The 15189-nt window shown below is 48.0% G+C and overlaps 1 protein-coding gene across 1 annotated transcript in view; it reads left to right on the top strand.

Annotated features, from left to right (window-relative positions):
• Positions 1–10926, top strand: part of LOC138747974 (voltage-dependent calcium channel gamma-2 subunit) — a 159550-nt gene extending 148624 nt beyond the window's left edge. The window contains exon 4 of the mRNA XM_069907634.1: positions 10344–10926. Within this exon, the coding sequence (XP_069763735.1) occupies positions 10344–10876 (533 nt within the window). The 3' untranslated portion in view covers positions 10877–10926. The remainder of the gene's footprint in view (positions 1–10343) is intronic.
• The last annotated feature ends 4263 nt before the right edge of the window (positions 10927–15189 follow it).

Here is a 15189-nt window from a genome sequence, read left to right as displayed (position 1 = left end):
CCCCTTACTGTCAAAGAGAAAGAGAAGTAAAAGAGGATCCCTACATTGTTACTGATTCGTCTCCAGCGCACCCGCAGTCTCTGCAGCCACACAGACTCCTGTTTGATCCATCAACCGCCCAAGTTCCAGATCCAAACCTCCAACACGATCAGGAGGCCCTTCAGCACCCGAGGCCCCTCTGGGAGCCCCTTCTTCCCCTCAGCGTCCTCTCGAATCCTGGGGTCGGACACCTGGTCCCCATGAGCCGGCCTCCTGCAGCCCCTGAGGGTCCCCTGACCACAAGTTGCCTGCAGCCTGTGTGGATCTCTCAGCTGCTGAGCCTCCCCCACCTTGATGGTCCCGCCGATAAGGTCACCGTCCCACAGGGGTCATCTCCTCTGCTTATCCTCCCCAACTGGGGCGGTGGGGTGGAGAAATGTTCTCCCCGTTTCTGGTGCCCTATGCCAGTCCGCTACTCCCCCCCCCCAGAGTCTGCAACCCCCTCGAGGCCGCTTGCCCAGCTCAGGTGCTGCCATCTCGTGCGCAGACCTCTGCAGCTAGCAGGGCATTCATTCAAAAGCACACCGCCTCTTTTAGCAGGCCATTTAACACCCTTATGGAGCCCGCTAGCATTAATACTGAGAGGTTGAAGCATTTGGAGCTGCACGATGTCTCTGTTCTTCCAGGGCCACTGCAGAGAGAGCGTTACCGTTCTCAGCTAGTGCTGCCACTTAAAAAAGTAAAATACAGGACATGTCTTTATATTCATTGTGTTATCAAATCAACATCATGTATGACTTGTCATTAAATCATGTGCCACATTGATGACCTGGGCCAGGTTTGGACAGTGCAGGCTCATGGGCCAGAAGGGCCTGTTACTGCGCGGTACCTCTAAAGTGAAAGCCCTCTCCTCAGCGCCCAGTGATGACAGGCCCCAGATTGCGGGGCCTTCCCCAGTGGTGGGGTCACTGAGATTGGTGTGTGCCGATCGACTTGATGGACATCACCACACACTCAAAGGCCAGTGAGGGAGGAGGGCAGAAGAGCGAAGGTTTAAAGGAGTAATGGGGAGGGGGGGTTTCCCACAGAGAACGGTGGTTGTCTGGAATGGGCTGCCTGGAGTAGTGGGTGGAAGTCAATCTGATAGTCGTGTTTGAGGGCTTCCATATCTTTGCCACCCTCTGTGAGAAGAACTTTTGACGTATCTTTGAACCACATTTCCATCCTTTATTTCATTTTATTTCAACATACAGCACGGTAACAGGCCTTTCTGGCCCACTCTTACCCCTGCCATCAATTAACTTACTAACCACGTACATCTTGGCAATGTGGGAGGAAACCGGAGCCCCCAGGGAAAACCCATGTAGACACGGGGAGAGCATACAAATTCCTCACAGACAACGCGGGATTTGAATTCCAGTCACTGGTGCTGTGACAGTGTTGCGCTAACCCATTTGTGGGCCTGTTACATGGGATCCAACGCTCCATGTCCAGCGGTGACAGAGCTTTAAATGGCAAAACTTCCCCGTCCTCCCTGGTCACCTCATTACAAGGAGAATCTTTCTGGATGCTTCGGAGATGGTGCAGTGGAGATTTAATAACACAAAACACTGGAGAAGCTCAACAGGTCAAACCGTGTCCTTTATGTAGCAAAGAAACAGAACCCGACGTTTCGGGCTTGAGCCCTTCATCAAGGAATGAGAGAACAGAAGGTGGGGGGGTGGCAAAGGCAGGAGATGATAGGTGGAGAAAGGAGGGAGGGAATGGCAGCGATGAGAGGGGGGATGGCTGGGTGGGTAAGGGAGAAGGGAGGGAGAGAACTGGGAAGGGGAAGGGGAAGGGGAAGGGAAAGGAAAAGTCGAGCCAGTTTAGCAGAAGTTAACGCCATCTGGCTGGAAGGGGCCCAGACGGAAAAATCAGGTGGTGCTCCTCCAATCTGCAGGTGGCCTGGGTGGGACAGTACACAGGGCCACGGGCAGACATGCGAGGGCAGGAGAATTGAAATGGTCGGCCACCGTGGTGGCAGACAGAGAGAAGGTTGGACCTGCTGAACTTCTCCGGCAATTTGTGTTTTTACTTCAGCCACGGTGTCCACAGATTTTTGCAATTGACTGCGGAGGAGGTTGACCAGGGTGTTGCCTGGAATTGGAGAACGTGCCTTATGAAGCAAGGTTGGCAGAGATGGGAGTTTTCTCTTTGAAGGTGACAATGGAGATGTAAGGTTGAGGGGCTTAGAAAGGATGGGCAGCCAGCAGCTTTTATCTGGGACGACGGCTGCAAATTCCAGAGGGCATCTGTTTAAGGGGCATGGAGGACAGGTTAGGGGAGTCTTCGGGGTAATTTTTTAATGCAAAGAATGGTGGGTGCCTGGAATGCATTTGCCAGGGGTGGTGGGGACATTCAATAGGCGCGCAATACAAGAAAAGTGAAAGGTTTGGAGTGTGAGGTAGGGAAGGGTTAGACAGCTGTCGAGTAGGTTTCCACAGCACCGTGGGCGAAAGCTCGATGTTCTATCCCCTCACTGTGAGATCGACGAGATTCGGGCACAGAAGTGCGCAACGGCAACTGTGGGTTTTCTATTCAACTCCCTCCAAGCAGCTGATTGGACAATAATCACCATGAGCGATGGGCATTCAGCAATCAGTGTTTCCCAGGAAGGGCCAGTTCCGTGTATGAATGACGGTTTACTGTACCAAAGGCATAAATCATTTGAAGTTACTTTATTCATCAATAAATCACTTGGCTCCTGCAAGTAAAAGATGTGATTACCAGCGACTCCAAATTCATCTTCACTAATTGGGGCTGGTGTTACTCACTTGTAAATAGAAGGCAGGTGTCGCTGAAACCATTGATACCAGGAGGCACATTGTGCACCTGCCAGCTCTTCAATACTCTGTTTCTTTTTGCCGTAAATTGTTTTTAAACATCTCTTGCACAATTTCACTCCCTGGGGCACTGATCTCGAAATGAAGATCAGAAAGGATGCATTAGTCCTTACAGGTGTGTCGGTGGTTTCAGGGGGTCCTGGGGAGTGTGTCAGCATTTACAGGGGGTCCCTAGAAGTGGGTGGGTATTTACAGGGCATTGCGGGGAGTGTGTCAGTTTTTACAGTGCAACCCGGGGAGTGTGTGAATATTTACAGGGGATCACGGGGTGTGTGTCAATGTCTGCTGGGGATCCCTGTTATTGTATCAGTATTTCAGGGCATCCCGTGGAGTGCGACAGTATTTACAGGGAGTCACGGAGAGTTTACAGAGGGTCCTGGGGAATATGTTGGTATTTATAGGGATTCCCTGGTAGAGTGTCTGTGTTTAAAGGAATCCTGGGGAGTGTGTTGGTATTTAAAGGGGTTCTTGGAGAGTGTGTCGGTGATTACAGGGGGTACTGGGGAATGTGTTGGTGTTTATAGGAGTTCCTTGGGAGTGAGTTAGTGTTTACAAGGGGTCACATGGATTGTCGGTGTTTATAGAGGGCCCCAGGGACCGTGTTAGTGTTTACAGGGATCCCGGGGAATGTGTCAGTGTTTACAGAGGACCTGGGGAGTCTGTTGGTATTTACAGGGTGGTCGCCGGGAGTGTGTGAATATTTACAGGGGGTCACGGGAGTGTGACAGTGTTTACAAGGGGTCCCAGGGATTGTATGGGTGTTTACAGGGGATCCTGGGGTGTATGTCAGTGTTTACAGGGGGTCCCGGAGAGAGTGTCAGTGTTTACAGGATGTCCCAGATAGGAGGTCTCGGGGAGTGTGTTATTGTTTACAGGGATTCTTGGGGAGTGTGTCAGTATTTACAGGGTGTCCCGGGGAGTGCGACAGTATTTTTAGACAGTCATTTGCAGTGTGTCAGTATATACAGGGGGTCCCATGGAGTGTGTCGGTGTTTACGGGGGTCCTGGAGAGTGTGTCAGTGTTCATTGGGGGTCCTGGGGAGTGTATCAGTGTTTATGGGGGTCCTGGGGAGTGTGTTAGTATTTACAGGGCACCCTGGGGAGTGTGTCAGTGTTTACAGGGCATCCTGGGGAGTGTGTGGGTGTTTACAGGGGGTCCCAGGGAGTGTGTTAGTGTTTACAGGGCATCCTAGGGTGTGTGTGGGTGTTTACAGGGGGTCCCAGGGAGTGTGTCAGTGTTTACAGGGGGTCCCAGGGAGTGTGTCAGTATTTACAGGGGGTCTTGGGGAGTGTGTTAGTGTTTACAGGGCATCCTGGGGAGTGCGTCAGTGTTTACAGAGGGTCCTGGGGAGAGTGTCAGTGTTTACAGGAGTCCTTGGGTGTGGGACAGCATTTACAGGGGTCCTGGGGAATGTGTCAGTGTTTACAGGGCACCCTGAGGAATGTGTCAGTGTTTACAGAGGGTCCTGGGGAATGTGTCAGTGTTTACAGGGGGTCCTGGGAAGTGTGTCAGTGTTTACAGGAGTTCTTGGGTGTGGGACAGCATTTACAGGGGTCCTCGGGAGTGTGTCAGTGTTTACAGGGAGTCCCTTTGGATTGTGTCAGTGTTTACAGAGGGTCCTGGGGAATGTGTGGGTGTTTACAGGGGATCCTGGGGTGTGTGTCAGTGTTTACAGGGGGTCCCGGGGAGAGTGTCAGCGTTTACAGGATGTCCCAGATAGGTCTCGGGGAATGTGTTATTGTTTACAGGGATTCTTGGGGAGTGTGTCAGTATTTACAGGGTGTCCTGGGGAGTGCGACAGTATTTTTAGACAGTCATTTGCAGTGTGTCAGTGTATACAGGGGGTCCCATGGAGTGTGTCGGTGTTTACGGGGGTCCCGGAGAGTGTGTCAGTGTTCGTTGGGGGTCCTGGGGAGTGTATTAGTGTTTATGGGGGTCCTGGGGTGTGTTGGTGTTTACAGGGCACCCTGGGGAGTGTGTCAGTATTTACAGGGGGTCCTGGGGAGTGTGTTAGTGTTTACAGGGCACCCTGGGGAGTGTGTCAGTGTTTACAGGGGGTCCCAGGGAGTGTGTCAGTATTTACAGGGGGTCTTGGGGAGTGTGTCAGTGTTTACAGAGGGTCCTGGGGAGAGTGTCAGTGTTTACAGGAGTCCTTGGGTGTGGGACAGCATTTACAGGGGTCCTGGGGATCATGTCGATGTGTACTGGGAGTCCCTTTGGATTGTGTCAGTGTTTAAAGGTGGTCCCGGGGAGTGTGTCGGTGTTTGCAGGGAGCAGCTCAGTGTATGCAATGATGCCTGGTGTGTGTGTCAGTGTTTACAAGAGGACCCTGGGTGTATGTCAGTATTTACAGGAGTCCTTGGGTGTGGGACAGCATTTAGAGGGGGTCCCAGCAGGAGTGCCAATGTTTAGTGGGAATTCCCTAAGATCATGGAGATTATCTTGATATGAATGTATTTACAGGAACCTTGAGACTGTTGGAGTATTTTTTTACAAGACTTGCTAAGGAGTGCGTCAGTATTTACAGGTGGCCTCTGGAATGAGTCAGTTTTTTACTGATCCCTAGAGGTGTGTTTATTTACTCAGTGTCCCCAAAGTCTGCCTTGGTGTTTCACGATATTTATAGATGGGCTTCAGAGTGTTTCCTTATTTACCGAGTGTCCAGGAATCACGTGTGCATTAACAGTGGGGTCTGGAATTGTCCTTGTGTTTTTAGGATGGAGCTGGGTCATGTTTAGAGTCCTCAGGACTGCATCAGTAGCCATTTTAATGGGGAAACCCCGGAATAAAGCCGGCTTCTGGGGGAAAAACAAGGTGAATTTACCTATTATGGTGATGGCTTCTGATGCGGATCCATTTATGTAGAGCGGAGACGGGAGCCGTCTTCCTGAGCTGAGGGAAGACGGGGCGAGTGGGCAGCAGTGCCGCCTGTCACCATGACGTCAAACGTACACGCTGGCAAGTGGAAAGTATATATAGGCATCCCCTCCCAACCAAAAGAATATAAAAACTTCAGCTGTCACTCATATGAATAGAGTAATTACCCTTAAGAGACAAATCACGGTTGCTATTGCCCTGTATCTGAATGCAATGGGCACTTTCAAATTCGTGCTGGGTCACGGGTTGACGACGTCATCAGCCCTCCCCCTTTCAGCAACTTTCCTTTCATGGAGGGGGTGGAGTGACTACCCTCCACCTCTCAGTCTACCCGCCATCAGGTGGACAGAAGCCAGAGCGTATTCCAGCAGTCCACCTGCCTTCGGAGGTGAGTGCAGCAATGGAAAGATGGGTCTTCACATTTGCCTTTCCTTTTCTCCATAAAAGAATTTAAAGCGATCTCTCGGCCACTTTTTCCAGTCGCCACAGGAGTCCCAACAAGAAGGAGTCGGCACTTACGGGCGATCCCAGAGATGCGCCTCCCGATGCAGGGCGTCGCCCCTTCGTTGTTCTCCCACTCATGCTGGGCGATTCGCTGTGTTCCTCCAGCAAAATGTTTTATAATTTTCCCTGTTTTCAGATTTATGGAAAATATCACATGTCTTTATTAACTGTTATTATAGGAGGTTGTCTATGTACAGAGTCTCGCTTGGGATGGATCAGTGATTTACAGGGGAAGGGGGAGGGGTCTTTTTTTTTTAATCTTTTTACTAATTTCAGTAACAATGAATTAATACAATTATGGAACATACAAAGAAGATTAAAATAATCCTGCAAACATAATCATGCAAATGAATTCTAAACCACAGCCATAATAAAACAAGGTCATAATAAATTTATATTTAGTAAAACCCCTAAACCATCCAGTTATATTAAAAATTTAGTAATGAACAGAAGAAAAAAACCCTTTAATCAAAACCCTGTCCATTTGACAAAGTTAGAAAGAAAACCCTAGGATGTGGGTATCGAGTGACAACAACTCACCACGCAACATTAAGTCTTAAAACTTAACATTGTGGCCATGGTCCATAAAAGGGCCTCATGTCTTTGAAAAATTAGTATTTGAATCTTTAATGGCACATCTAATGTTTTCTAAGCTTAAACAGAACATCATATCATTTAACCGTTTCCATTTGCTCAACATTCCACGTCTGGCCACCAATGTTAGCAAATGATAAAATTCAGCTTTGAGGTGAAGTCAATAAAATATCTTCATCATCCAATATTCCAAGCAGAGCGATTAAAGAGAAAGGTTCCCATTTATCCTCGAGAATCACTGATTGTGTGTGAAAAATATCTTTCTGGACGAGGGCAAAGCTAAAACTCGTGAACCAGAGAAACTGCCGCAATTTTACATTTGTCACATAGAGGATTTATACCTGAATAAACACAAGCTAATTTAGTTTTAGATAAATATACTCTGTGGACCACTTTAAATTGCAATAAATAATGTTGTGCACAGAGGGAAGTCGTATTAATCAAATTACAAATAGAATCTCAAACCTCGTCAGAGAATGAAAGATTCAAATGCTGTTCCCTATCACCCTTGGCGGGGGCGGAGGAGTCTTTAATGGTCTTTGGGAATTTACCATACATGATGGCATATAATATGACTCTGCAGATGTTGACCCTTAATTTTCCACGTAAAATATAGGTCTTTGAGCTACACTCACTGTATAAGACGACCCTCGAATCCTTTAACAACCATCCCACTGACCAGTGGAGTGATGCTGTCGCGATATTTTTAGAGCTCAGTGAAGGTTGAACAAAATAAACCACCGCTGGCTCCTTTAACAGGCCATACAGAGCCAGCGGCAGATGGACCAGGCGGGTCCACCCTGCAGGCTAGCCCTGAGACTTTGCTGTAAAGGTTTGGATTTTATACTTGTTCCATAAGACGGCCTCTGGTTTTGGGGGTGAAATTTTTAAGTACAGTACCACTTATATGCCAACGTATGAGAATTTACAGGGAGCTTTTAATGAGTGATTAAAGGAATGTACATTGATTTAGAGAGGATCTTTAATGGCAGTTCTTTGGGGTGGTGAGGGAGCATGTTCAAATTTATGGAGATTGCAGGGATTGTGCCCGTATGTACAAATACTCCTGTGCCTCCACATTTCAGAAGTTCTGTGTTTAAAGTGACCCTGGGGGTGCTTTTTTTGCTGTTTACAGGGGATTCAAGAGGGTGTTGTTCGTATTCCCAGTATCCGCAGAAGTGTGTCACAATCTACAGGGGCTGTCAGTATTTGTCGGAGGTTCCGGGGAGTACGTCAGTATTTACAACAAGAGTCCGTGAGTGTATAAGCGTTTATGAGATGTCACAGGGAATGTGTTGCCACTTACAGAATCAGGATCAGGATTTATCGTCATGAACGAGTCATGAAATTCGTTGTTTTGTAGCAGCGTCACAGGGCAAACATTCATATTATAACCATCTTACAACATTACTGTAAATAAAATAATAATAATGGACGAAAAGTAAGGCAGTGTCTTTGGTTCATTGATCACTCAGGAACCTGATGGCAGCAGGGAAGAAGCTGTCCCTGTGCCGCTGAGGGCTTGACTTTCGGCTCCGGTACCTTTTCCCCGATGGTAGCAGAGTGAAGAGGACCCGGCCTGGGTGGTCGGGGTCCTTGAGGTTAGAAGCTGCTTTTTTAAGACACCGCCTCATGCAGACGTCCTCGATGGAGTGAAGTCTGGTGCCTGTGATGACGCAGGCTGAGTTAACAACCCTCTGGAGTTTATTCTGAGAGCTGGCACCTCCAGACCAGGCAGTGTTGCAACCAGCCAAAATGCTCTCCATGGTCCACCTGTAGAAGATTACTATAAGGCATTTAGGAGTCTGTTAGTGTTTACATGGGGTTTCTGCGGATGTATCTGTATCCTCAAGAGCTTACCTGTATTTCTAAAAGGTTTGGAGAGTGTATCACAATTTTCAGGGGATCCTAATAAATGTGTCATAACTTGCGAGGAGCTTCAGAAGCACCACTGTTTACAGAGGATTGAGGGTGTGTAGGTATTTATAGGGGTCCCAAGGCTATGTTGTTTTTACATCAGATCCCTGGTAATTGTACCTGGGAGATTGTCATTGTTTACAGAGGAGTTTAGGGGATTGGCAGTTTCTGCGCAGATCAACGGGTGGGCAACAGTATTTATAGGATATTGTCAGGAATGTGTCTTTTTCGGGAATCCCTGGAGTCATTATTTTTCAGAGGGACATGGGGTGTGCGTCAATATCTAGAGTGTTTCTGGGAATGCTTACACAGGGTGTGTGTGTGTGTGTGTGTGTGTGGGTATGTTTGTGTGTGTGTTTGTGTGTGTATGTTTGTGGTTGGGTGTGTATGTGCACGTGTGTGTGTGTGTGGGAGGATGTGTGTGAGTATATTTGTATGAGTGGATGTGTAGGTGCACGCATGTGTGTGGGTATGTTTGTGTGTGGGTGTGGGGGGTGTGTGTGTACATGTGTCTGTGTGGGTGTGTAGGTGTGTGCGCATGTGTGTGTGGGTATGGGTGAGTAGGTGCATGTGTGTGGGTTCGTGTGTGTGTATATTTGTGTGTGGGTATATTTGTGTGTGGGTGTGTGTTGGTGTGTATGTGTGGGGGTGTTTGCATGTGTGTGTGAGTGGGTGTGTGTGTGGGTGTGTAGGTGCATGTGAGTGGGTGTGTGTGTGAGTTTGGGTGTGTGTGTGGGTGTGAGTGTGTGGGTGTGTGAGTGTGTGGGTGTGTGAGTGTAGGTGCATGTGGGTGGGTGGGTGTGAGTGTGTGTGAGTGTGTTGGTGTGTATGTGTGGGGGTGTGTGGGTGTGTGTGGTGTGTGAGTGTGGGTGTGTGTGTGTGTCGGTGCGTGTGGGTGGGTATGTTTGTGTGGGTGTGTAGGTGCATGTGGGTGGGTGTGTGTGTGTGAGTTTGGGTGTGTGAGTGTGTGTGTGTGTGAGTGGGTGGGTGTGTAAGTGTGTGTGGGTGTGAGTGTATGGGTGTATGTGTGAATGGGTGTGTGTGTGTGTGGGTGTGAGTGTATGTGTGTGGGTGTGGGTGTGGGGTGTGTTGTTGAGAGACTTACGTCACTCTTTAGAGCGCGGATCCCGGGACCGCCCTTGCTGGAATGTGCTGTGCTGTTTTAGTATGTGTGTATTGAAGATTAATGTTCACCTTCCTGCACCCGGAAAAGCAATGAACAAGAACGTTGTGAAGAATGGAAGTTGACATTGTCGGTGGACACAGTGTCTCCCCCCTCCCCCCCCCCCCCCCCACACTATCGAGGCCAGTCCCCGAAACCCTCTGTATACAATGTCCATCTCCAAGGATCCTATCGAACTCCTCACAGACTCGTGGGAACCACGTTCTCAGGGTGTCCACTTGGAACAGAGATTTGGAGGAATTTCTTCAGCCAGAGGTGGGGGTGGGGGGGTGAATCTGTGGACTTTGTGGCCACAGGGTGGATGCGGACACCGGCCCCCTTCCCCGCAGCCTCGGAAATGTAATGGCTCTTCGTGTGGGTGTTAATAACCAGTGTCCTTGTATTTTCTGATATCCTCCCTCAGGTTTGAGTAACATTATCGGAATCATCGTGTACATATCAGCCAACGCAGGAGACCCAGCAAAGAGCGATTCCAAAAAGAACAGTTATTCCTACGGGTGGTCTTTTTATTTTGGAGCCCTCTCCTTCATCATTGCTGAGATGGTGGGCGTACTCGCAGTTCACATGTTCATTGACAGACACAAACAGATACGGGCGGGGACAAGATCCACAGATTACCTCCAGTCCTCCGCTATCACTCGGATCCCCAGTTACCGGTACCGCTACAGACGGCGCAGCCGATCGAGCTCCCGATCCACGGAGCCCTCGCACTCTAGGGACCCGTCGCCCGTCGGCCTGAAAGGCTTTAACACGTTGCCGTCGACTGAGATATCTATGTACACCCTCACGCGAGACCCCTTGAAGACCACCACCTCGACCGCCACTTACAACTCCGAGCGAGACCACAATTTCCTCCAGGTCCACAACTGCATCCAGAAAGACATTAAGGATTCCTTGCACAGCAACACGGTCAACCGGAGAACAACGCCTGTATAAAAGAGTTGAATGGCAAGAAGAGGGAGAGAGAGAGAGAGGGGGGGGGGGGGAACAGAATTCAAAAGGAAAAATTAATAATTTACAAAAAGGATTAATGAAAACATTAAAAGTTATTGCATGAAACCCGAATTCCATTGCAAAAAAAAATGCAAAAAGTTTGTCAAAACAAAAAAAAAGATTTTAAAACCGAAAGCTGAGGGGCTAAAGATATTGGGCCAGAACTCCTACCAGAGAATGGATGGAAGAGGAAAGCGAGAGGACGAGGGAGTATTTATTTCCTTGACTAAATGTTTTAAGCGCTCTTTATTGTTGAAATGCTTCCATTCCACCCAATCCACCCCCACCCCACCTGCCTTATAACCTCACCGGGAGGGCTGACAAAACGAAAGGGACTTCGCCTCCCTTGTCTGAGCTGAAGAAGCTTTAAAAAAGGAAGTTTTTACAATATTAAAAAGCAAACACGAAAATGGCAATTCATCCTTCACTTGTGACCCAAAGGGCCAGTGGAGCAGAGGACGTGGAAAGCGGCCAACAAGGAAAGAACCGTTTTTAACTTGCTCAACTGCTGACCAGAACAACCACATACCAAAAGGGAAAGAGAGAGAGAAAAGCAAAAGAAATGATATATTCTTTTAAAAGACATTCGACAAGAGAGTTGTGGATTGGAGAAATTTGCATGCATTGGATGAGAACCAACTCCTCTCTTCCAACCAACTCAAATCAAGATTTTTTTTAAATTCTCATTTTAAACCAAAAGGTAAACATTTTAAATTGATTACTGTACAGAGAGCACGAATTTCCAGTCGAGGGAGGGAGTGGGGGGTGGGGGAGGGGAGGGGGGATTGTTCAATGAGGGAACGACGTTTTTATCTCCAGACAGAAATGTGAACGCTGGAGAAACTATTCCAATTTCGGAAAGTTTTTCACTTGAAGTGAGTTTGGGGCGACGGGCGGGATGAGGGAGAGTTGGCACCAGTGACCTCTTTAAATCAGGAATATCTATTGTGCGAGTGTGGTAACTGTGTCATTCCATACATTTCACGCCAGATTTAAAAAAAAATAAAAAAATTTTAAAAATAAACAAAATTTACCTAAAAAAACAGCTTTCATTTTTTTTTCAAAAAAAAAAAGGGGGAACAAACAAAAAACATTTTCTAGGGTTTCTAGACATTTTCTAGAAACAAAATTTAACATTGCAAAGGGCCACGGTAGAACATTTAAAAATAAGGCCCGACGAACGGGGGGGATTCCTGGTGGCCCACCGAGGAAGACGGTAAGAAAATTGATGTGGCTGGAAAGTAGAACCAGAGGAGGACGTCTTAAAAAAAATCAAAATTCTCAGTGGGAGAAATAAATTTGACAGCAGAACTTTTAATGGAAAAGTCGACTTTCTTTTTTGACCGAGGGAGATTTACAGTTAAAAAGGTAAAAGGACCAGACCGCTTAACTTGTAATTATCGATTCATTTCATAGGGAGAAATCAAATCCATTGATTTATCCCAATTGTTACAATTCCTTTTTTTTTTGTTTGCAGACTGTTAAAAACCTGAGACATTCAAATAAAATCTTTTATAAGAAGCTTTTTGTGATTTTTTTTTCATTAATCCCGATTGTATTCATAGGAGCCATCTATGTCTGACTGAGGGAGAGCAGAGGGGTGAGAGGACTAGGACGGCCCAACCCTATTCTGCTCATCGGCTATGGTGGTCGAGCTTGAACCAACTCAACGTTGAGTCCGATAGAATTGGTTGAAGCGCCTTCCTTCTCTTTGCGCTCTGAGTGACCATTGACTCGTGCTCAAGCGGTAAATCTGTGGCAGCCTTGGGCTCAATGACCACCCCCCTCCTTCTGGAGGGCAGATGAGGATCAATCCCATTGGGAAAGAAGGGTTTGAGTCCTACACTGGTTCAGGATGGGCAGGTGTCCTTCCCCAAAGGGTCGGAGTGAACCGTTTGCGCGTGTTTGATTCTCCAATGCCTTCTGAAATGGGTGAGCGAGTCCCCGATTTATCGACCCGCTGGGCAGAGAAGCCTCTTCCAGGGCAGCTCGAGCTGGGAAATGAATTCCAGCAAAGCCACATCCTGGGTGAACTTTATTCAGGTGCCGAGCTGCTCTTTTACCTCGTACCTTGACAAGGGGCTCAGGACCGAAAAGTCAGTTACCCTTTTATTTCCTAGAGAAGGTGCAGAACCTGCCGAGTTTCTCCAGCACGTCTGTGTAGCAGGTCTCTCTACCTCTCCTTTCTCTCTCCTCTTCCACTTCTCTTTTATCTTTTCCATCTCATGATTTTCTTCCTTCCTCAATACTAATTGTCTCCGATTCTGAGCACCATCTCAATCGCCGTTTTACTCTTTTCACCAGACAAAGTGCCCTCAGCAATCCCTGCTCCACGTCTCCTTCTCCTCCGCTCACTGCTCCATAACCTGCCTGGCTTCCATTTATTCTCTACACCTGTGCCAAGTGCCTTGGGCTGCTTTCTGCATTCAAATATGACATTGCTTGTAACTTGTGGGAGGGCTCTACATCTGGGACCGTTTATTTAAGTATGTTAATTGCTCGTTGGGCATCTATTTTGTTGCATTTTGTGTGTGCGTATGTGTGTGTGAATGTGTACATTCATGTGTGGTGGGGTGTGTGTGCGCTTATATCTATGAGTATATGTTTTATGTGTATGTGCTGCATGTGTGCATGCGTGTGGGTGTCTGTACACGCGTGTGTGGGTGTGTGAAAGTGTGTCTGCATGTGTATGTGTTCATGAGTGTGGGGGGTCTGTGTATATGTGTGCGTATGTGTGCATATGAGGGATGGGTGTGGGTGTGTGTGAGAATGTGTCTGTGCCATGTGGATGCTTGTATGTGTATGTGTGCAAGTTTATGTGTGTGTGGGTATGGGTGTGTGTGTGCATGTTCAGTGTGTGTGTGTGTATATGTATGTGTGTGGGGTGTATGTGAGTGCATGTGTGTGTGTCTGTGTATGTGCAAGCTTATGTTTATGTTGTGTGTGCATGTGTATGTATTCATGCGTGGGTGTGGGTCTCTGTGTGTGCGCACATCTTTCTGTGCCTGTGTTTGGCTATGCACCTATGTGTGTTATGTTTGTGTGCGTATGCTTGTGTGTATGTATGCACGTGTGTGTGTATGTGTACATCCGTGGGTGTGTGGGTGTATGTGTGTTTGAGTGTGTGTGCATGCTTGTGGGTGTGTGTTCACGTGAGTGTATGTGTGTCCATGCATGTATGCTCGTGTTCATATGAGTGAGTGTGTGTCTATGTGTGTGTGTGTCTATGTGTGTGTGTGGGTGAGTGTGTGTCTAGTGTGTGTGTCTAGTGTGTGTGGGTGAGTGTGTGTCTATGTGTGTGTGTGTGTGTGTGTGTGTGTGTGTGTGTGTGTGTGTGTGTGTGTGTGTGTGCGCGCGCGCGCGCGCGCCAGAGTGGTGTTGATGGTGACTGTGTGTCTGTCGTATGCACGTGTCACCGTGTTTCCAGAGCCAGACGCTCTGCCTGTCTCAGATACAGGAGGTGTTTGGTGCTGATTATACTGAGCTTCAGTGAGATCCCTGCCCTCACATCATGGTGTAAACCAACAGCTGCTGATTCTTGGAACTGAGTGTGAGCCGCCGCCCTCCAGCCCAGAGTGTCAATCACAGATTGGGGGAGAGGCAGGCAGGCAGGGGAGTGAGGATGGGTGGCTGGGAGTGGGGTGGTCAAGGGAAGAGGGTTGAGGTTAACCCAGAATAAACAGATATGGTTAACTCTGGGAAACTAACACCAACTAGAACAAGGTCAGTGGGAGTGTATGTTCTCTCCACCTCACACAACTCAAAGGAATGCCTGAGAAGGTGAAACCTCCCTTTCACGTTGCACCGCAAGATATCCCAAGAAGCTTTCGAGCCAGTCGGTGACTTTTGACCCGCTTTAACGTAGAAACCACGGCAGTCCATTGGAACGCAAAATGCACCAGCTACTATTTTTTCCCCAGGACATTTGAAGAACTCTTCTAATCTTCAAGGACTTTGTAACCTTCACTTGGATCTGGTACATCATCAGAATGGCGGTGGCTCCAAGAGCGCTTCCTCAGTAACGTGCGGGTTTCCATGTCTAATTTTGGGATCGGAAGAGGAATGAAGAGCTTGCGTCCACAGCTGTGAGAGGGGGGCGCGTTTTTGCAGAACGTTGCTCTATTCCATGGATCCCTCAGACAGGAGGAGAGAGTTCAAAGAAAGTACTCTGGACTGACGAGAAAGCAGATGGAAAGTTGGTCCGGGCACACTGCAGCTCGCCAATCACACTGGTTTACTTTGAAGGCCTTGAAGAA

The sequence above is a fragment of the Narcine bancroftii genome, chromosome 13, assembly GCF_036971445.1.
Source record: "Narcine bancroftii isolate sNarBan1 chromosome 13, sNarBan1.hap1, whole genome shotgun sequence".
Taxonomy (NCBI): domain Eukaryota; kingdom Metazoa; phylum Chordata; class Chondrichthyes; order Torpediniformes; family Narcinidae; genus Narcine; species Narcine bancroftii.
The sequence above is the reverse complement of the archived record's forward strand: the minus strand, read 5'-3'. Positions and strand labels throughout refer to the sequence as shown.